The 23,397-nt window shown below is 45.3% G+C and overlaps 1 protein-coding gene across 1 annotated transcript in view; it reads left to right on the top strand.

Annotated features, from left to right (window-relative positions):
* LOC122936119 (probable acyl-CoA dehydrogenase 6) overlaps positions 1 to 23,397 on the top strand; it is a 111,495-nt gene that overhangs the window by 74,391 nt on the left and 13,707 nt on the right. The window contains exons 5-6 of the mRNA XM_044292139.1: positions 16,744 to 16,850; positions 20,653 to 20,820. Of these exons, the coding sequence (XP_044148074.1) occupies positions 16,744 to 16,850; positions 20,653 to 20,820 (275 nt within the window). The remainder of the gene's footprint in view (positions 1 to 16,743; positions 16,851 to 20,652; positions 20,821 to 23,397) is intronic.

The following is a 23,397-nucleotide window of genomic DNA, read 5'->3' as shown; positions in this document are numbered from 1 at the left end:
CTAAAAATATAAAGTAAGATACATAGTTGAAGAGGGTGAAAGAGACATTACTACTGGAAGAGGCACTGGCAGAATTACTGATGTAACAGCCATAGTGATGGCCATGGGTCCTGAGGGGGACCTCAAAGTCAAAATAGCTTATTTTACCATAGTTTAAGCATTGTTGATGTTACCCACACTAGAGCTGATGCCGACTACTGTGCATGAAATCACTCTAATCATAAAAGGTCACTATCTTCATTGAGAAAATAAATATTTCAACACCAATAAGACATCAGGGAATAGTGAAAGGGTACCAAGGAGAAAACATAGAGTAGTAGGTAGAGAGAAGGAGGCATCAGGTAGTAATGGTTCATCAACTACTGTAATACAAGGGATTCTAAAAGATACTAAAAAGGAATATAAAGCAAAGGTACCAGATCCTGAATGTACCACTGACCACCAAGAACACTGATTATATCAAAGGTACCTAGACCATCAAGAACTCCGATCATATCAATTACCACCAGATACTTCTACCACCAAAATCAATGACCACCAGGTACCTAAACCATTAGGAACTCTGATCATATCAATGACCACAAAGAACATTCATCACAGACTACTGGGTACTTATGACCAGCAAGAACCTTGATTATATTCCAGAGCACCAGATACCCATGGTCACTAACAGCATTGATATAGATACAATAATATAAGACTTTATTGTCATTGTAACTTACAACTAACCTTGTAGCTTGTTGTGCCGTAGAGTTGTCCAGCAGAAATGTACAATGTTCACAATGTCATCTACAGAACCATGTGCATACAATACACTCACAACTAAAGTGCCTACAGTACAGGCAGAAATTTAAAAAGAAATCAAATCTAACCTGTCAAAACCCATAACCAAAAGTACATCAATTCTTAAATGCCTGTGCATATATGTGCGAAAATAAGATGATGAGGAAAGAGCCATATTATCTGATACAACCTCAGTCCTCAGTCCTTCGTTCATGCCTTAAAGGTTCTGTGTGTTTTGCCAGGTGGTAACAAAACAAATGACTCATAATCTTGGTGAGCTGAATCCGCTTTTATTCTACAGGCTCTCTTATACAGACAGCTAGCATATACCATATCCAAACTCGGGAGCTCAACCCCCACAATTGTCCGTGCAGTCTTACCTACCCTAGCCATATCTCTCCTATTTCCACAGTGGTATTTCTATATCAAATTGTGATACAATAGGAGAGAATACTCTCTATTACACTACTAAAAAAATAGCTGGGATGGAAGTCTAGCTTTCTTTTTCTTCCTCAAAAAGAAAAGCCTTTGTTGGGCCTTCCTTACCATATAAGATACAATATTTTGAATTATAAAGCCCCCCAAACCTTAGATCATCTCCCCTTTCTACTTCCTCTCCATTTACACTAACAAGCAAAAGGGTAACAATGTTTTGAACTTTTGACTTTCAAGCTCCATATCTCACCATCCACTACAGCCAATCTCAACATATGCTTCAGATCGTTGTCCTACTGGAACACTATGTCGTCCTTTTCATATCCATAGAACTTAAGTGTACGAAGTAACTCGTCTTGTAGGATACTCATATATAGCTCAGCATTGAGACCACCGTCGATCCTGGTCAAGTATCCAACGTCTTTGGCTGTGAAATAACCCCATATAATGAGGCTTCCTCCCAAGAACTTGACAGTTCCTTCAATTTCTCGATCCGTTAGCCCCCTTTTCCCTTCTTTCTTCCAGACCCATTTCCACCCATCAGAACCCAGTCTATTCACTTTCGTCTCATCACTCCAAATCACCCGTTTCTAATGTTCTACTGTCCACTGTTCATACTTTTTTGCAAATTCGAGCCAACATTTCTTATGATGATATTGAAGTCAAGGCTTCTTCACCTTTCTTCGGGTTACCATTCCAGACTTGTGTAATGTGTGTCACACTGTGTTTCCATGGACATCTGTGAAGCATACGAGCCACCTCCAATGCAATGTTTTTTTCTACTGGATTAACCCCTGAAAGCCATCAATGTTAATCTCAGATGCCACGATCAGCAATAACGGGGAGGTGGCGTGATCGCAGTTCCCTGTCGTCGTGCTCGCCAGGGGCGTTGCTAGGGTCTCAAAAGATTCGGGGCACAAGCCCCAATAAATATGCCCCCCCCCCGCACTATGCTGTACTTGCTATACAGCGGCACTTACCTGTCACATCCAGGGCCTTCAGGTGACGTCTCCTCTCTGTCATCATCTTCTCCATTCGGTCTGGACAACTTCTCTCAGCCGCCTCGTCTCTGCAGAGTGTGACACACAGACATCTTAGCTTCCTCACTTTCTATCATTATCCCCCAACTGGAGTCCCCACAGTGTTATCCTGCTGCTTGCTATGCCAAAACCTCAACCCCCCCCCCCATACCCCCAAATACTATCCTAAAGAAACATTACTGCCCCCCATAGTAATAGTGCTCCTCATAGTCCCACCAATAGTAATTCCCTTCTAGAATGCCTTTATTAGTAACACTGCCCCAACCTGTGATAATGCTCCTCAACAATGCCCTGCCCATATTAATAATACCCTCACAGAGTCCCTAGTAGAAATAAGGCCCCCTATTGTTCCCCCAGTGGTAATAAAGCTCCCTACAGACCCCACAGTAGTAATAAGGCCCCCATAGTGCGCTTAGTAGAAATAAGGCAGATCTACAAGACCCTCCTATAGAGCCCCCAGTAGTAATAAGAACGCCTATAATGTCCCCTGGATTTGCAGTGCTCCCTGTAGTTATAATCCTCCCTCCACGATACAGTCCCATGTAAATAACATCACCTCTTCCCCAGCCGCCTCCAACGCACAATCCCATGTAAACATCACCCCCTAAGGCTACTTTCACACTTGCGTTCGTGCGGATCTGTCATGTACTTGTACAGGACGGATCCGCACCGATAATACAAACAAATGCATCCGTTCAGGACCGATCCGTTTGTATTAGATTTTAATTTCTAAGTCCCAATACGGATCCGTCCTGACTTACATTAAAGTCAATGGGGGACGGATCCGTTTACAATTGCACCATTTTGTGTCAATGCAAAGGGATCCGTCCCTATTGACTTACATTGTTAGGCTACTTTCACACTAGCGTTCGGGGCTCCGCTTGTGAGCTCCGTTTGAAGGCTCTCACAAGCGGCCCCGAACGGATCCGTACTGCCCTAATGCATTCTGAGCGGACGCGGATCCGCTCAGAATGCATCAGTCTGGCAGCGTTTGTCCTCCGCTCCGCTCAGCAGGCGGACACCTGAACGCTGCAAGCAGCATTCGGGTGTCCGCCTGGCCGTGCGGATCCGTCCAGACTTACAATGTAAGTCAATGGGGACGGATCCGTTTGAAGATGACACACTATGGCTCAATCTTACAAACGGATCCGTCCCCCATTGACTTTCAATGTAAAGTCTGGACGGATCCGCTCAGGCTACTTTCACACTTTTTTTTACAATATAATGCAGACGGATCCGCTCTGAACGCTAGTGTGAAAGTAGCCTAAGTCAGAACGGATGCGTTTGGCTCTGCAAGGCCATGCGGACACAAAAAACGCTGCTTGCAGCATTTTGGGGTCCGCCTCCAAAATGGAACGGGGGACCGCACGGAGCCGAACGAATGCATTCTGAATGGATCTGCATCCATTCAGAATGCATTGGGGTTAAACTGATGAATTTGGGGCTGCTTGTGAGAGACCTGAAACGGATCTCACAAGCGGATCACCAAACGCAAGTGTGAACGTAGCCTAAACCCTAAACATTAAGTCCCATGTACATAAACATCATTCCCCCCCACCATCCACTTTCAACATACAGTCCCATGTAAATAACATCCCTCCCTCCCCCAGCCACCTCAAGCACACAGTTCCATGTCAATAACATCCCTCCCTTCAGCCCTAAAATACATCCCAGTTAAATAACTACAACTCCCAGCATTTCTCTGCCTCTCCCTTCACTTACCTCTCCTGTACAGACATCACCATTAGGCTCCTTCTCCTCTTGACTCCGGTCCAATCCTGAACTGGGAAGAGGCGAAGGACCTTTGGTGACATCACAGGTCATGTGAACAGCAAAACAGGCTGTGATAGGATGACCTGGATGGTGACATCATCCTGGTCATCCTATCACAGCCTGTTTTGCTGATCACATGACCTGTGATGTCACCACAGGTCCTTCGCCTCGTCCCAATATTAGATTCAATTGTATTTGCCGTTCTGTGTACGGCAATACAGTTGCATCTAGCAGGTAGGCAGGACTTTCGGGGCATGGGACAAAACATCCGGGGCCCAGGCCCCGAATGTTTTAACCTAGCGACGCCCCTGGTGCTCGCTACATAAAAATAAATGCGCTTCATAAGGAAGTAATTCATCATGAAGCAAATTTCTTTGTGAAATTCGGAGAAGCAGCCAAATTCAATTTTTTATAACTTTGCTCAACACTAATAGAGAGGAGAAAGTGCTGTCCTCCTTGTTCTCCTAAAATCAGTTATAATCTCTTTCGTTTTTGCTATATTAAGAACCTAATTACATTCTGAGCACAACCTAACCAAATTCTGAATTTCCCCCCTATAATAACACTCATCATTTCAAGAACATAGATTATATCACTGCCCACCAGGTACCTCTGACCACCAAGAACATAGATTATATCACTGCCCACCAGGTACCTCTGAACACCAAGAACATAGATTATATCACTGCCCACCAGGTACCTCTGAACACCAAGAACATAGATTATATCACTGCCCACCAGGTACCTCTGACCACCAAGAACATAGATTATATCACTGCCCACCAGGTACCTCTGAACACCAAGAACATAGATTATATCACTGCCCACCAGGTACCTCTGAACACCAAGAACATAGATTATATCACTGCCCACCAGGTACCTCTGACCACCAAGAACATTGATTATATCACTGACCACCATGTGCTTCTGATTCTGACCACCATGAATCCTTTTTATATCACTGACTACCAAGGCACTTCTGGCCAATATAGACACTGATTAGAGATGGCCTTGCGGTTTGTGATTCTACGAACATGCGAACATATGTCGATGTCCGCCGGTGCCATATTCTTTTGCACTGCGCTGAACTTTGACCCATGACACATCCATTAGGTGGGACAGAACTGTGAAATTGAGATGTTTCAGCACACCCCCACCCTATAAAAGAACCCGTTCTGGCCGCCATTTTACAGTCTGTGTTTTGCCAGTGTAGGGAGAGGTTGCTGTGTGGAGCAGGGACAGGCTGTTAGGGACACCAAACGCTAGAAAATAGGGCCACAAAAGCCTTTTAAGGACTGGTATAGGTGTGCTATCGATAGGTGTGATATACTGAGGGGTGTGATATACTTATAATATACTTTCTAGCATAAAAAGTATATTATAGTGCATTTGTATTGTGCAGCAGTTGTGTGCGGTTCTGCTGAGATACCGCAGCTATATAGAGGGACAAACGCTATTGGAACAACTAATTGCAACAGGTGTGATATACCTGTTTCCACCAAATATTGATCGAGGCCTGCGATATAACTGCTTCCACAAAATTCTGATTGAGGACTGCGATATACCTGCTTCCACAAAATGCTGATTAAGGGGCTTGATATACCTGCTTCCACAAAATACAAATTGAAGGGTTTGATATACCTGCTTCCACAAAATACTGATTGAGGGCTAGTATAGGTGGACATCATTTCACTAATTATGTGACTTCTGAAGTTAATTGGTTGCACCAGAGCTTTTTATGGGCTTCCTAACAAAGGGGGTGAATACACACGCACATGCCAATTTTCTGTTTTCTATTTTTAAACAATAATTTTGTGTCTGATCCATCACATAAAATTCAGATTAACAAAACATTGAACTTAAGGCTGTAATGTAACAAATCACCAAAAAAAGTCAAGCGGGGGGTGAATACTTTTGCAAGGCACTGTACCTGCTTCCACAAATACTGCTCTTCTCTAGGGACTTAGGCACAGGGTCAATTTGAAAATGACAGACAGAGGAAGAGGCAGGCGTTCCGCAGGGGTGGTAGGGGTTGGGCAGGTGCACCAGGCTGGAGTCTAATGTACCTCCAGCCACATAATCACAAGTTCTTTTCTGTCAGGTGAATGCCTAATTTTAGGGGCCTGTACTCCAGTGACCTACAGTAACATTTTTATCCAGTGACCGCCTAATATACCTCCAGCCACATAATCGCAAGTTATTTTCTGTCAGGTTAATGCCTAGTTTTTGGGGCTTGTACTGGCCTGCAGTATAATTTTTATCCAGTGACAGCCTACTGTACCTCCAGCCACATAATCACAAGTTCTTTTCTGTCAGGTGAATGCCTAATTTTTGGGGCCTGTACTCACGTGGCCTAAAATAAAAATTTTCGTGGCTCCAGCTGGGCACATTTTTGAGAGTTTCCCTTTAAGATGCATAAAAATGGCCCCTGATTAAAATACATATTTTTTTGTGGGAATTTTTGCCAATGATCCCCCTCTGGTATGTCACTGTCCATGTTGTGGGACTATTTGTGCACTTCTAGTAAGTATTTGGAGGCTACAAATACGGCCTGAAAGTTTTTCAGGTTCACCTGCCATTAAAGTCAAAGGGGCCGCACGGTTCACAAACATTTGATCGTGAACTCGCATTCGCGAATCATCCCGGCCGATGTTCGTCCATCACTAACACTGATTACATGACTGATTGTCAGGTACTGTGAGCAACAAGAACATTGATTATAGCACTGACCACAAGGTACCTCTGGCTACCAAGAGTACTAATTATATCACTAATCACCATGATCAAGGCCGGTGTCAGCACCCGGCATTCCCGGGCAAGTATCGTGGCCCACAGCTCCTGCAGGTGCCCACAGCACAGCTGCCAGAAAGAATGAGTGCTTCCATCAATACAGATAAAAGTGCTCATTGCTGGAGCGCAGAGAGCTAGGTCCTGTCACTCACCGCTCAGCTCTCAGCGCTCCTCCCCTCCTTCAGGCCAGTGGCGTTCTGGTGAAGCAGGAAGACTTCTCCCCGCTCCACCATTCAGCCTGCAGGCACGGATCGCGCTGCTGGACTGTGTGGGCGGAGCCTGCAGCCCAGTAATCTGCATAGGCTCCGCCCACACAGTGCTGCAGAGCGGTCTGTGCCTGCAGGGAAAAGAGGACTGTGAGCTTCAGGAATGGGACAAGGTGAGTAGTTCATGTCTTTTTGTTTTTAATACAGAGGGGTCACAGATGACTTTATTACTATGGAGGGGGCACAGAGGACTTTATTACTATGGAGGGGGCACAGAGGTGTTTATTACTATGGAGGGGGCACAGAGGTGTTTATTACTATGGAGGGGGCACAGAGGTGTTTATTACTATGGAGGGGGCACAGAGGACTTTATTATGATGGAGGGGGCACAGAGGTCTTTATTACTATGGAGGGAGCACAGAGGTCTTTATTACTATGGAGAAGGCACAGAGGTCTTTATTACTATGGAGGGGGCACAGAGGTCTTTATTACTATGGAGGGGGCACAGAGGTCTTTATTACTATGGAGGGGGCACAGAGGTCTTTATTACTATGGAGGGGGCACAGAGGACTTTATTACTATGGATGGGGCACAGAGGTCTTTATTACTATGGAGGGGCACAGAGGACTTTATTACTATGGAGGGGCACAGAGGTCTTTATTACTATGATGGGGCACAGATGGCATTTCTACTATGTAGGGGGCACAGAGGGCATTACTAATGTGAAGTGGGCACAATGGGCATTTCTACTATGGACGGGGCAAAGAGCCAGAGGGCATTACTACAATGAAGGGGGCACAGAGGGCATTATTACTGTGAAGGGGCCACAGTGGGCATTATTACTGTGAAGGGGCACAATAGGGATTTCTACTATGAAGGCACAATGGGGATTATTACTATGAAGGGGGCACAATGGGGATTATTACTGTGAATGGCGCACACATAGGGCATTACAACTGTGAAAGGGGCACCGAGAGGGTATAACTACTGTGAGAGGGCACAATGTGGGCATAACTACTGTGAGGGGGCACACTTCTGTACAAAACTACTGTCAAGGTTGTACAATGAGGGCAATACTACTGTGAGGGGGTACAATTTTTTTAAAGTATTGAGGGCGAAGGTGGTGCCAGAAACCGTAGGCACGCCACTGAATCAGGGAACTATTTGCTCCCCGCTCCACCATTGAGCCGCCAGCGCTCCACAGCAGCAGCACGATGTCCTCACACATGGTCCTGCTGATGTGTGTAGGAGGAGGAGTGGGGCAGGCCGGGAATCAGCCTCCGCTCCTCCTACACAGCAGCGCCATGTGTCACAGTATCCTGCTGCTGCTGATGGGGAGCGCAGATCATGGGAGGAGCCGGGTGACTGAGGCCAGGAGGATTTATTGTTTTGTTTTTTCACTTCTCTGGTCATAACCACTGTGAAGGGGGCACTGGGCACATATCTTGGCATATCCACCGTAAGAGGGCACATATCTTGGCATATCTACTGTGAAGGGGCACACATCTTGGCATATCAACTGTGAGGGCGCACATATTTTGGGATATCTACTGTGAAGGGGGCACATAGCTTGGCACATCTACTGTGAGGGGCACCTATATTGGCATATCTACTATAAAGTGGGCATATCTTGGCATATCTACTTTAAGGGGACACATATCTGTGAGTAGACCTGAGGGACTGAAACACTAGGTACAAAAATAAAAGCAGGCACATAAGGACTGACTCACATATATCCGCTCTGTAGCTCTGTGTAAGGTACAGTATTTAATCTATAATACATGCAGTTTCATTGCTGTAAGCGCCGTGCAAAATGCCACAAGGGGCCCACTGAGACTTTATCGCCCAAGGGCCCACATGAGCCTGGAGCCGGCCCTGACCTTGATCTTCAATTATATCACTGATCATCAGGCAACTCCGGCCACCACGGACACTGATTATATAAATGATCACCAGGTACATCTGACCACCAAGAACATTCATTATATTACTGACCATAAAGAACATTAATTACATCACTGACCATCAAGAACATGGATTACCGTACACCACTGGCCACCAAGAACAGTGAGTATATCACTGATCACCAGAGACCATATGACTATCTCTTCGCTTAGCAACGTGAGAAGACTTGTTCCACATCCTTGAGTGTTGAGTCTTGACAGAACTTTTATTTGGCTCATTAATAGAATTATTAAATCATTGCTATAGCTGCTCATATATCAGCATTTGCTGTTTGGTTCCCAAGGAAATCAATCAAAGCTATAGCTTGGGATTTATGCCAGGCTGCTAGTCTCAGAAAATGTCCGTCCTACCAGTAATGATATTCCATGAAGCCTGCCAGGGGGAGACAGCCTAAACAGCCGCTTGACTAATGATGCAAGCGAAGAGATTGTCTTGCTTCATCAAGAAGATTGCTCCATTCCTCTGTTGCTGGGGCTGTGAAGGTTCCTCACAATCCGGCACATGTGTTTTGAACACTTTACTCCAACATAATATCTTGGGGGTGACCTATATGCTGTTCTAGATTTGTGATAAATTAGGATTATCAACCATTCATATCTTTAGTAGTGATGATCGAGTATGCTCGGCACATGGCGGTACTCGGCACTCAGGTAAGTACTGCCCTCAATGTAATGCCAGTAGCCATGTTGGCTACTGGCATTACAGTGATTGTCTGGCTTGAACGCGCCATCGGGTGCTATATAGCACCCAATGACGCATGTTCTGCTCATTCATAGTCATAGGAAGGGACAGACAGTGTAGGGAGTGTAATTGAATATTTATTTTGTACAAAACCTTTTCAGAGACCCAAAATTCCTTGTAAGGACTATTATTATTATTTTTATATATAGGTTTGTAGCGCCACCTGCGCTAAATTGCTCAGTGTTAGCGAGAGCTGTGCATAGGAAGGGACAGACAGTGTAGGAAGTGTAATAGGAAGATTTTTATACAAAAACTTTTCAGAGACCCAAAAGTCCTTTTAAGGACTATTGTGTGTGACAGCAGCAATATATATTTTTAGCGCATCCTGCGCTAAATTCCGTGTAATAGGACGCTGCGGACAGTTAAATTATTCGCGCCACATCTCCTGTGTAAAGTGTGCGTATCCCTAAAATATCAGTGACCGCCAGTGTACTTTTTCCGTAGACGGTGTCCGCTGCAGACAGTTAAATTATCCGCGCCATATCTCCTGTTTAAAGTGTGCGCATCCCTAAAATACCTGACATCCAGTGTACTTTTTCAATAGATGGTGTCCGCTGCGGACAGTGACCTTACCAGGGCCACATCTCCAGTGTAACGTGTGCGCTTCCAAAAACTTTCTGTGACATCCAGTGTACTTTTTCCGTAGACGGTGTCCGCTTGTGACAGTGACATTACCAGGGCAACATCTGCAGTGTAACGTGTGCACTTCAAAAATGTATCTGTGACATACAGTGTAATTTGTCAGCTTTCAAACCATACTCCCCCCACCCAAATATTTTCGTTTCCTGGAAGCAGCTCGGCGGGTCATGGAAATAACGCCGCCAGATCGCCGGTCGTCATCGTTAATGGTCGGAACTACGACGGTATCTGATCGTCTTCGAACCTCCGACTTTCGTTTTTGATTATGAAAACATTCTTGGCAAATGCTTTCGCTTTGATTCATCTTGCGCCGGTCCAAGAATTTCACCTTTAGTGGCGCGATACGGATGCCCCCGGCCTTCCCTCTTAATCATGGCCCCAGTTCCGAAAACCAACAAAATAGAACCGGAGTCCTATTCCATTATTTCTAGCTGAAGTATTCAGGCTACCCGGCCTGCTTTGAACACTGTAAAAAAATTTAATGGTCAGTTAAGCAGCAGGCCCTCACCTACAATCTTTTAGAGGGTCAGCTCACCTAAAGGCCCTTGCCTAATTATACCTAATAGGTAATTTGCGCGCATGCCGCCTTGCTTGGATGTGGTAGCCTTAGCCGTTTCTCAGGCTCCCTCTCCGGAATCAAACACTGATTCCCCCTTACCCGTGGTCACCGTGGTTGGTGCTGAAAATAACATCGAAAGTTGATAGGGAAGAAATCTGAATGGATCGTCGCTGTCTCGGGGATGTACGATCGGCCCAGGTTATCTAGAGTTACCAATGCGGCAGCAGGCCCTCGCCCATAATGTTTTAGATGGTCAGATCAGCAGGCGCTTGCTCCAAATGTTTTTGAGGGTCACCAGAGGCCATCAATCATATTTTTCAAGGCTGTGTATGATGCCCTCCATTATGTCTGGATGCCCTCCAGTCTGGATGTGTAGTCTGGAGCGCCCCCTATAACAGCAGTCTGGATGTGTAGGATGGAGCACGCCCTATAACAGCAGTCTGGATGTGTAGTCTGGAGCGCCCCCCTATAACAGCAGTCTGGATGTGTAGTCTGGAGCGCCCCCTATAACAGCAGTCTAGATGTGTAGTCTGTAGCTCCCCCTATAACAGCAGTCTGGTTGTGTAGTCTGGAGCGCCCCCTATAACAGCAGTCTAGATGTGTAGTCTGGAGCGCCCCCTATAACAGCAGTCTGGATGTGTAGTCTGGAGCGCCTCCTATAATAGCAGTCTGGCTGTGTAGTCTGGAGCGCCCCCTATAACAGCAGACTGGATGTGTAGTCTGGAGCGCCCCCTATAACAGCAGTCTAGATGTGTAGTCTGTAGCTCCCCCTATAACAGCAGTCTGGATGTGTTGTCTGGAGCGCCCCCTATAACAGCAGTCTGGATGTGTTGTCTGGAGCGCCCCCTATAACAGCAGTCTGGATGTGTAGTCTGGAGCGCCCCCTATAACAGCAGTCTAGATGTGTAGTCTGGAGCGCCCCCTATAACAGCAGTCTAGATGTGTAGTCTGGAGCGCCCCCTATAACAGCAGTCTGGATGTGTAGTCTGGAGCGCCTCCTATAATAGCAGTCTGGCTGTGTAGTCTGGAGCGCCCCCTATAACAGCAGACTGGATGTGTAGTCTGCAGCGCCCCCTATAACAGCAGTCTAGATGTGTAGTCTGTAGCTCCCCCTATAACAGCAGTCTGGATGTGTAGTCTGCAGCGCCCCCTATAACAGCAGTCTGGATGTGTAGTCTGGAGCGCCCCCTATAACAGCAGTCTGGATGTGTTGTCTGGAGCGCCCCCTATAACAGCAGTCTGGATGTGTAGTCTGGAGCTCCCCCTATAACAGCAGTCTGGATGTGTAGTCTGTAGCGCCCCCTATAACAGCAGTCTGGAAGTGTAGTCTGGAGCTCCCCCTATAACAGCAGTCTGGATGTGTAGTCTGTAGCTCCCCCTATAACAGCAGTCTGGTTGTGTAGTCTGGATCGCCCCCTATAACAGCAGTCTGGTTGTGTAGTCTGGAGCGCCCCCTATAACAGCAGTCTGCATGTGTAGTCTGGAGCGCCCCCTATAACAGCAGTCTGCATGTGTAGTCTGGAGCGCCCCCTATAACAGCAGTCTGCATGTTTAGTCTGTAGCGCCCCCTATAACAGCAGTCTGGATGTGTAGTCTGCAGCACCCCCTATAACAGCAGTCTGGATGTGTAGTCTGGAGCGCCCCCTATAACAGCAGTCTAGATGTGTAGTCTGTAGCTCCCCCTATAACAGCAGTCTGGTTGTGTAGTCTGGAGCGCCCCCTATAACAGCAGTCTGGATGTGTTGTCTGGAGCGCCCCCTATAACAGCAGTCTGGATGTGTAGTCTGGAGCGCCCCCTATAACAGCAGTCTGGTTGTGTAGTCTGGAGCGCCCCCTATAACAGCAGTCTAGATGTGTAGTCTGTAGCTCCCCCTATAACAGCAGTCTGGTTGTGTAGTCTGGAGCGCCCCCTATAACAGCAGTCTAGATGTGTAGTCTGGAGCGCCCCCTATAACAGCAGTCTGGATGTGTAGTCTGGAGCGCCTCCTATAATAGCAGTCTGGCTGTGTAGTCTGGAGCGCCCCCTATAACAGCAGACTGGATGTGTAGTCTGGAGCGCCCCCTATAACAGCAGTCTAGATGTGTAGTCTGTAGCTCCCCCTATAACAGCAGTCTGGATGTGTTGTCTGGAGCGCCCCCTATAACAGCAGTCTGGATGTGTTGTCTGGAGCGCCCCCTATAACAGCAGTCTGGATGTGTAGTCTGGAGCTCCCCCTATAACAGCAGTCTGGATGTGTAGTCTGTAGCGCCCCCTATAACAGCAGTCTGGAAGTGTAGTCTGGAGCTCCCCCTATAACAACAGTCTGGATGTGTAGTCTGTAGCTCCCCCTATAACAGCAGTCTGGTTGTGTAGTCTGGAGCGCCCCCTATAACAGCAGTCTGCATGTGTAGTCTGGAGCGCCCCCTATAACAGCAGTCTGCATGTGTAGTCTGTAGCGCCCCCTATAACAGCAGTCTGGATGTGTAGTCTGCAGCACCCCCTATAACAGCAGTCTGGATGTGTAGTCTGGAGCGCCCCCTATAACAGCAGTCTGGATGTGTAGTCCGGAGCGCCCCCTATAACAGCAGTCTAGATGTGTAGTCTGTAGCTCCCCCTATAACAGCAGTCTGGATGTGTAGTCCGGAGCGCCCCCTATAACAGCAGTCTAGATGTGTAGTCTGTAGCTCCCCCTATAACAGCAGTGTGGATGTGTAGTCCGGAGCGCCCCCTATAACAGCAGTCTAGATGTGTAGTCTGTAGCTCCCCCTATAACAGCAGTCTGGATGTGTAGTCCGGAGCGCCCCCTATAACAGCAGTCTAGATGTGTAGTCTGTAGCTCCCCCTATAACAGCAGTCTAGATGTGTAGTCTGTAGCTCCCCCTATAACAGCAGTCTGGTTGTGTAGTCTGGAGCGCCCCCTATAACAGCAGTCTGGATGTGTAGTCTGGAGCGCCCCCTATAACAGCAGTCTAGATGTGTAGTCTGTAGCTCCCCCTATAACAGCAGTCTGGTTGTGTAGTCTGGAGCGCCCCCTATAACAGCAGTCTGGATGTGTAGTCTGGAGCGCCCCCTATAACAGCAGTCTAGATGTGTAGTCTGTAGCTCCCCCTATAACAGCAGTCTGGTTGTGTAGTCTGGAGCGCCCCCTAGAACAGCAGTCTGGAGCAATGTTTTTTAGCAGTAGTCAGTATAATAGGCATCTTCCTTCTCTTCAGAAGTTTACATTCTGTAAACTTTTTCCTTTCTGCTGCGGATCTTTACTTACAAGCTCCAACACGTGTATTGTTGTGGGCGACATAATCACGTTTTAGTCTTGTTAGTAGGCTTAGAGACGACGCGGGATGATAGTTCTGCTCTTTTGTCCGCTTTACCTGGTAATTAACCAGCCGCAAAGAATTTTAAAATGTGAAAACAATTTGAGAAGATTCACAGAATGACATCCCCCATCATCTCCATCTGTGTAATGCAGGTCCCTGGAAAAGAGCTGACAAGTCTGATCCTCTAATTTAGATGTTTTCCATCCCTTCACTTATTTTAAAGGTCAAATCTGCAATGTAATTTGCATAATACCAATGACACTGCAGAGTAAGTGAAAATTACTTCTGTCCCTATTTTTGCTTACGCAAAAAAAAAATCAAAAAAATCCAAGGGCGCCAATTGTAAATGTCGAGTGGAGCCGGCTAATTTGTACTTTTTTTTTTTTTTTACTCTAAAAAAGAAAAATTCACACATAGCGAGCATTTGGTTTCTGCAGACGAGAGCATTGTGACCCTCACGACATGAAGCTGTTGCAGAAGCTTGGAGCGGAGCGGCAGAAACATCCGTAGGAATGCACGCTTCTATATTATCTATGCAGCTTTACTAATATTGCTGGACCACCGAGCGGTCTACCGGTTTGTTTAAGGGCTCATGCACATGAACGTATGTATTTTGCGGAATGCACACGGAGTAACTTCCGTTTTTTTGCGGACCCATTGAAATGAATGGTTCCATATACGTCAGCAAAAAAAAGTAATGGACATGTAAAGAAAATAAGTTCGTGTGCATGAGCCCTAACAGTGTAGCACGCCATATTCGACAAAACCATGCAGCCACTGAGCGATGTGAAAAAGTATAAATATGGCCGCTCATTTATGACGTCCCCATGCCATATAAAGGGACAAAGAGGGAGCCCCATAGGTCACCGGACTCTTTTTCTGACCAATAAGATAGCAACCTAAGGAGTCACAATAGTTTTGATTTAGCAAAAAGGCTCAGAGTGGTGCAAAATAATGAAAGAAACCATATTCACCCCACCGATCCTGTTCCGACTCTTCCCGGTTTCCCGCCAGTCTTGTCTGGCCCCATAGGAAATGATAGCATGGCCAGTTATTTGTTTAAGTGAGGACCTGCCTCAGCCAGTGATTTTTTTTATTTTTTCTGGATGGCAGAGGGCTCTAAACAAAGGTGCGAACCTAGCCTAATGATGGATACGGTCAGTCGCCAACAGTCCTGAATTTGCAGGGGATGTCCTAATTATCAGAGCCAGTTCTGGCAAATTCAGGCTATCCTAGACTGAAAGTGGGCTAGGTTTATGTAATCCCCATCCATAAGTGGGTGGCTATTAAATGGTTTGTAGTGATGACCAGCATAGGCAATATTCGCTTTCGTGATATTTCGTGAATTTTTCGGTTAATATTCGCTATAAATTTTTGAATTCTAGAATTGGTGATCTCCAGTCATTATTTTCCCGATTGCGCAAATCAGCACTAATCATGCGCATATGTTTTGTGCAATACATGCAACTTCACATTTTATCAGGTCTGAGTAGATACAGTATTACTGATTGGTGCACTAAGTATTGTTGTGACATCGCAGCACTATGTCTGTAGCATGTATGTATGGACAGCAGAGAAACACTAATCCCTATCACACTGCCTAACACCCTGCACTGGATCAGCTACACTATATCAGGATATCTCCAACTAACTGTCTGTATTATATATATGAGCTAACTAACTATCTAATGTAATTGGATAAGGAATAGGATTCAGATGAAAGCACAGAGCACAGAGCAATGACACTGCTCTCTCTCTCAGAACTGCAAAAAAAACTGCAGAAAATGGCTGCTGGGGAGGTTCTTATATAGTAAGGGGTAGTCAACTTTCCTATTGGTTGCTAGGGATGTTGCTAAGCTCAGACAAAGATATTGCAGCCTTCTCATTGGCCCACAAGCAAGAAGGGAGTTTACTGATGGAAAAAGAAAATCTTGAATATTCGCGATTGCGAATATATAGCACAATATTCTACATCTTCGCAAAGTCTCGAAGTGCCGATATTCGCAATAAAAATTCACAAATAGAATATTTGCAATTCACACTACTGGTTTGGGCCGTTCCCAAGGTGGGCTTACGTGCCTCGAAGTTACCAAGTGCAGTGTCTGTAAGTATTCCACTGTAGAAGGATAGTGCCAAAATAGCAGTGCCATATGTTAACCAAGTAACTCCATCATACTGTTGCCTAAATAGCGATGCCATTCTTTGCTGCCTTTCAAAACGGTATACTGTTCAGTGCCACACAATGCCTAAGTAGATTACACACCGCCACAGAGTGCTCAGATATTACCAACATAATGTAATAGTGCCGCACAATGGACAAATATTGTTAGTGTTCTCAAGTGCCAGACTATCAGTACCCCCATGTTCAGCAGGGTGAGGTCATGTGCGTTGTACCACCACACAGGTCCCACCCACCAAAAAAAAAACAAAAAAAAACCCCATTACTACAACTGCTTGCTATAGAATTACGGAGAGTCTTTGCTGATCCTGTTCTTTTTGCTTCCCTATTTTCCAGGTTTGGCAGCGATGAATTGAAGCATCAGTTCTTGACGCCAACTATAGCTGGAGATGCGGTGGCCTGTCTGGGGGTCAGCGAGACCGGAGCAGGATCTGATGTGGCAAGTAGGTAATAGAGTCAGACTCCAAAATAGACAAAGTAAACTTTTTGAGAGCAGAACCCAGAACTACAAATGGTGCACAATTGTATCCACTCTAGACAACGCTCTGTGAGCTTTACTGATACACCGTATCAAGTGACCAGAGACTGGATACAATTGTATCACTTCTCAGCTATGGACAGGTTTACTGCCTCTGAGTGTAGACAAGAGTGTTTTTTAATCACTGACAGAAAGCGGAGATCTTAAAGTTGTGAACAAGGCATATGTAAGGCCTGTTGTAGAACTTTTCATTTTTAGTGACTATGTTTCATTGCTACAAAAGTTACGTTAATCCTTCCCGACCAACTCTGGCACACCCGTATGCCGTTCACCCAACATGACCGTTTGCAAATAGACCTGGATGTTTCAGAAGTTAATTGCATTTTTCTGACTTGCAGATGTCACAGTTTCGTTCTGTCAGATGAGGGCTTCCTCGACTAACGCCAAATCTCATTTTAATTAAGTCCTGTCACTGGAATACTTGTCCCCACTTGATGTCAATTTGCATGGAAATTGATCAGGGAACTGTGTGAAAAGTGAGGAACCGTGATTCTTCTACAGATGGAGAGACTCTACCATCAACTTATAGAGCACTTGTCAGCAGGATCAACACTATTTGCAATGAGCACCCCCAGGGCCCTTAATTGATGTAATGACGCGCCTCCCAGGTGTAGAAATGCTGAGTGATATAGTGCGTCCTAAAATGTCCCTTTATGTGTCACGGTGCTCCTACCTGGATACGGCTGGAACCCAGGCTTTGGCTCTGAAGCAATATATAGAGGGAATAATTGAGGGATTGAAGAAAGAATAGAGTCCAGACCTTATATAAAGTTGAACAGCAGCTTTACTTGAATAAATGTTCATCCAAGACAAACTTCAAGCTTTATCTTGGTACCAGCAGGCTTTAGCATTAAAACTTGGCAGGCAAACTCGTCTTTGCTACATCTGTTTCTCTCTGGCTCTGCTGTACTGACAGGCTGGCTGTAAAACTTAGACTCTTCTGTCTGCTTCACTTCCCTCTTTGTAGTCTGACTCTTAAGTTATGCCAGGGAACTATACTCATGGCTCCTGAGGCTTTATGCTTTGGCCTCCATGGCGAGCAGAGCTGAAGGTGTTCTGGCTGGCATGGCCACGTCCAGTAGAGATATGCCCAGCACACTCTCTCTTGGCAGGGGGTGAGCTGGAACTCACTAACTCTGGTCCCCATCCTTCCTGCAGAAAGTGGAGAGAGCCCACTCCTCCACAGAGGGGGGTTAGAATGGAATGGAAGGTTCCATTCTACCTAATTGTAGCTCTGCCATGTTTGATGCCACCTGCTGGTGAACCACGCATAATACATTTGAACAGTTATATTAGAAATAGGAATTCACTGTGTAGTGGACTAAAATAAAAACACAAGATGACATTATATTAGCCCATTAGAGATAGTAGCGGGGTTAAGAAGTGGTAATGCCACTCTGGGGCGTTACATATTTAACTAGGCATACTTCTTGGTAGGGTTTATTTGGCTGGTTAAAATGATTCCTTACTTGTGAAAATTGTTTGCGGTGGACTCAAGAAAAAAGACTTTTATTCTTTAAGCATCTCAGTGCACCTCCGCACCTCAATTTTCCTGTGCTGGCTATGCCCCGCAGTGCACTGACAACCTCATATGCATAAAAAAATAACTTTTTATTCTTGGGAACAAGACAGGTATCACTGTGAGTAGCAGGATGCACCCTACTAGGTGGTATGCCTGGTTTAATAGAGTTGATCATGTTGACAGGTGCTCTTTAAAGGGGTTGTGCCAAAATATAAACTTTACTCCATGTCAACCGGATAGGGAATCTGATTGGTGGGGGTCTGACTGCTAGGACACCCATGGACCACAAGGATGGGTTTCCTGAGTCTCCCAAATGATACCTGGATAGTGAATCTTTTCTTTTTTGTTGCAATGGATGGAGGTCAGGTAACGTGGCCTGGAGTCTGTGAATGGCTAAAGTGAGTACAACCAGTTCATAGTAGCAAAATCAGGAAGTAAAATTTGTAATAAATCAGGCAGAAAGCCAGGGCTGGCATAGTTCATGCAAAATAATAATTCAAGCAGAAGGTCAAAGGCAAATTAAATCAGTCCCAGCAATACTTTCTCCTAGTTCTAACAATTGTGGGTTTCTCTGCACTTGACCCCCAATGATCAAAACCTTTGATATGTCAATGATAAACAGATCATAGTAGCAAAATCAGGAGACAAAATTTGTAGTTAATCAAGCAGAAACCTAGGGCTAGCATAGTTCATGCAAAACAATAATCCAAGCAGAAGGTCAATGGCAATCCAAATCAATCACAGCAGTACAGAAACTTATCAGGAAAGTTCACAAAATTAGAGGGAATAGTTCAGTTGAGAGATTCCTTCTCATTGGTCTAGAAATCAATGGGAGTCCAAGTGCCAAGACCCCTACCAATTTCTAAACTAAGGAGAAAGAAGGATTCACCTAAAGCATTCTCCCTCTCCTTGCTGTAGGAGATAACCTCAATAGAAAGTCTATGAGGCTATCTCCAGTTCCTCTCCTGTAGCAAAGAGAGACAGTGCTCTGTCTGAAGGCTTCTTTCTCCTAGTTCTAGTGATCATTGGGGTCTCAGCACTTAAAGCCCCAATGATCAAAACCTTTGATGTGTCACTGTGACATATGAATTTTTTTTTTAAGTGTACAGGTACCCTTTACCAAGTATTCAGGTGCTGAACTGGGTGTGGTCAGGTAACATAGTAGAGTCAGTGAACAGAGCTAGTAGGGCTAAATTTGATGCATGGGATCCTCTCAGCATTGATTGACAGGGTATGACATTGGCTGTAAGAGAAGACCGTTCTCCTGTGTGCCACAGTGCACTATATAATTCTGTAGAAATAGAGACAATGGAGCTGCTGTCGCTAACAGTCGCTCCATTCTCTTTCTTAGGGCTCATGCACATGACTGCAGCCATTTTTGCGGTCCTCAAATTGCGGAAACAAGAGTTCCACATTTTGCGGAACGGAATGTCCTGCGCTCTATAGAGCTTTCCTATCCTTTTCCATAATATAGACAAGTATAGGACATGTTCTATTTTTCTGTGGGGCCGCGGAACGGACATATGAATGTGGACAGCACACGGTGTGCCGTCCGCATCTTTTGCTGCCCTATTGAAGTGAATTGGCCCACATCCGACCTGCAAAAAATACGGATTGGATGCGGACCAAGAATACGTTTGTGTGCATGAGGCCTAATCCTGATATGGAGAACGGCCACGACTCGAGCATAGGGACCAGAAAAAAAATGTCATCAGCTTGCCATTGGATGTGTAATCTATAGGGTCCTGTGAATAGAAGAGGTGCAGCCATGTCTCATAACAGCCAATCACAGATGATGGGGATGTAGTACTACAACCACAAGTTGTAAAAGAAGACACTTTTCATGCTGAGATGCAAGGAAATTTAAGCAATCACTAGTAGATGGTGGAAGCGCTTGCTTAGCACTTTACTAGGTCAAGTCTATCTTAACTGAGTGTCTGATGCAGGCGTCCAGGAGCCATAGAAAATAGCCCATATTCTGCCACATTTATTTTGCGCATTTAGCTAGGTATGGAGTGCACCCTTCTCCTTACACTACCACATTTTTTAAAATATATTCTTTGTGTTTCAGTTGCTCAACAATTCAAGATCTCTGCTTGCTGCCAGTGAATGGAAACATTAAGCAATTCTTATTTAAACACATGCCACCAACAACTGTCGTTTCACAAATTTTCTTCTTCGTTAGGTATTAAGACCAATGCTGTGAGAAAGGGGGACGACTATATTATCAACGGAAGCAAGATGTGGATCACTAATGGCTGCCAGGCTGACTGGATGTGTCTCCTTACAAACACAAGCTCCGGACCCCCCCACAAAAATAAGTCTCTTATTTGTCTCCCCATGAAGACACCCGGTAAACTCATGCTCCTTGATAATGTGTGTTATGCACCATGTTTTCTACTGAAAAAAACAAAACACATCTTTGGGGGGACATTTTTCTATTATTATTGCATTGTACTCATTTTGAGCTAAAAATTATTTTATCAGTTGGTCTTTATTAAAAATATGGAGCCCTTTTTTTCTGTACAGAGCTGAGATGCTCTAGAAGCTCCCTTCGGATTCTCTGTCTTTTCCGTCAGACCAGGAGCAGACGGACTCCTTATCTCTGCTCTCTGACATTATAAACACTCATTATAGCTAATTTCTTATATTACTAATAAGAATGTGGCTTAAAAAAGTGTTTATGCCCTCTTAGTAAATTAGAGATAATGGTTATTAGATGACTGGCAGAAAGGAGTAGGATGCACACTGCTAGAAAAACAATTAACTCTTTGTGACAGAACGGTTCAATATTTTTAATAAAGGCTAATTGAAAAAATGATTTTTAGACAAAAATGAGTAAAATGCAGTCAAAAATTGCCTCTGAAGGAGTACATAGCCTTTAAAGGACTATACCAAGCAGAAGAACTGGACAGGTGATAAATACTAGATAAATACTAGATACTCATCCAACGGCTAGGACCTCGACCAGGTGCCAGCCGTTGGATCCTGTTCCCCCATTCCGTCCAGCCTGCTGGTGCGGCAGTGGAGCATGCACCCCACCACTCCATTCAAAGTCTACGGCACTGACCAAAACAGATGAGCACAGTACTCCATTCAAACGCCTCCTAGCTCATGTTTGGCAGCTGAGGCGAACAGGGGACCTTCCCAGTGGCAGGACCCCCATCAAGCTAGACCTTTTATAAAAACGTCTAGAATATAAATATTTCTGTATGGAATACCCCTTTAAATGAATTAGATTAGAAAAACATGGCTGCCTTCTAGTTTTGGGAAGTGCTTAGGCTGAGTTCACATCAGTTTAGCTTTCCGTTCTTCAGATCCATCAGAAGAAGAAAGAGAGAAAAAAAAAACAGGATACAGTAAAAAATTAATGGATCCTGTTGCATCAGTTGTATTCCATTTGAGCTATTTCCGTCTGAGATCTGTATTTTTAGACGGAAACAAAAGTACTGCATGCAGATAGAAATGGCTGAAACGGATGACAACTGATGCAACAGGATCCGTTTTTTTACAGGATCCATATTTTTTTTTTCTGACAGATCAGAAGAACGGAAGGCTAAACGGTGATGTGAATGCATCCGTACCTGCAATGTATTTAGCTCTGCTCCATTAGGACACAGCTCCATGACTCCAGCTTAACTGCATTGTCTACTGGAGTCTACGGTAGTCTGAAACCCAGTCCCTGTTTCATCAGGGGCTTAGACTGCCCTGACATTTTTCATAGCAACTCTGCCTGTTCAGGTTGGCTGCTCTGTGAAAGCACAAGCCCATTAGGATGTTAAAGGGGTAGTCCAGTTGTTAGAAGAAATTCCCTATGTACAGGATATTTCCAGTTGTTAGAGGATATTCCCTATGACTACTAGACAGGTGAGTGTCCTACTCTCGGGAACCCTAATGATCACGAGAACAGGGATCCCAAACCCCTCGGAGCTCCCTGAAATGAATGGAGCGGCAGGTTGGGCATGCGTCCTGCTGCTCCATCCATCTCTATGGGGACTTCTGGAAATAGCTGAGCGCCGTACTCGTCTGCCTCCGGAATGCCCGTCAGATGAATGAAGCGGCAGAGTACATGGTCAACCTGCCACAACATTCATTTTGGAGGGGCTCCGAGCTGTAAGCGGTCTCCATCTTTGTGATCAGTGGGGGTCCCATTGGTAGCACTCCTACAGATCTAATACTGTGGATAGAGGATAACTTCTTACAACCGGAATACCCCTTTAATGCGTGCAGAGCTGATATGTTTTATGGCAAGGAGAGAAGCATCAACTACCAGTAACTAATCCACCAGTGAGGATATCTGGTAGCATCCTCATATGTTAATTAGGGGGAGATCGTTCCTGGGTTATGAGACCTACATTATATTGGGGAGTTGCCAGTTTAGCAGTTTCCTCTGTGGCTCAGCGCAGAACTATACTGTTAAATGGAGCTACATCGTTCACATCATTTCCTCCACCTTTACTGTTGGAGCAGAATGTGTTGCCTCGAGTGACACATTAATCCCTAACGTCTCTGCGCGGAGCTGATTATTACCTGTAGGCAGGGCCGGCTCCAGGTTCATGTGGGCCCTTGGGTGATAGTCTCAGTGGGCCCCTTGTGGCATTTTGCACAGCGCTTACAGCAATGAAACTGCATGTATTCTAGATTAAATACCTTACACAGATATGTGCCCCCTAACAGATATGCCAAGATATGTGCCCCCTCACAGTTGATATGTCAAGATGTGTTCCCCCTTCACAGTAGATATGCCAAGATATGTGCCCAGTGCCCTCTTCACAGTGGTTATGCCCAGATGTGCCCCCTTCACAGGAAGTGAAAAAAAACCAAAACAATAAATCCTCCTGGCCTCAGTCCCCCGGCTCCTCCCAGGATCTGCGCTCCCCATCAGCAGGATACTGTGACACATGGCGCTGCTGTGTAGGAGGAGCAGGGG

This window comes from Bufo gargarizans, chromosome 4 (assembly GCF_014858855.1).
Source record: "Bufo gargarizans isolate SCDJY-AF-19 chromosome 4, ASM1485885v1, whole genome shotgun sequence".
In the NCBI taxonomy this organism is placed as follows: domain Eukaryota; kingdom Metazoa; phylum Chordata; class Amphibia; order Anura; family Bufonidae; genus Bufo; species Bufo gargarizans.
The sequence above is the reverse complement of the archived record's forward strand: the minus strand, read 5'-3'. Positions and strand labels throughout refer to the sequence as shown.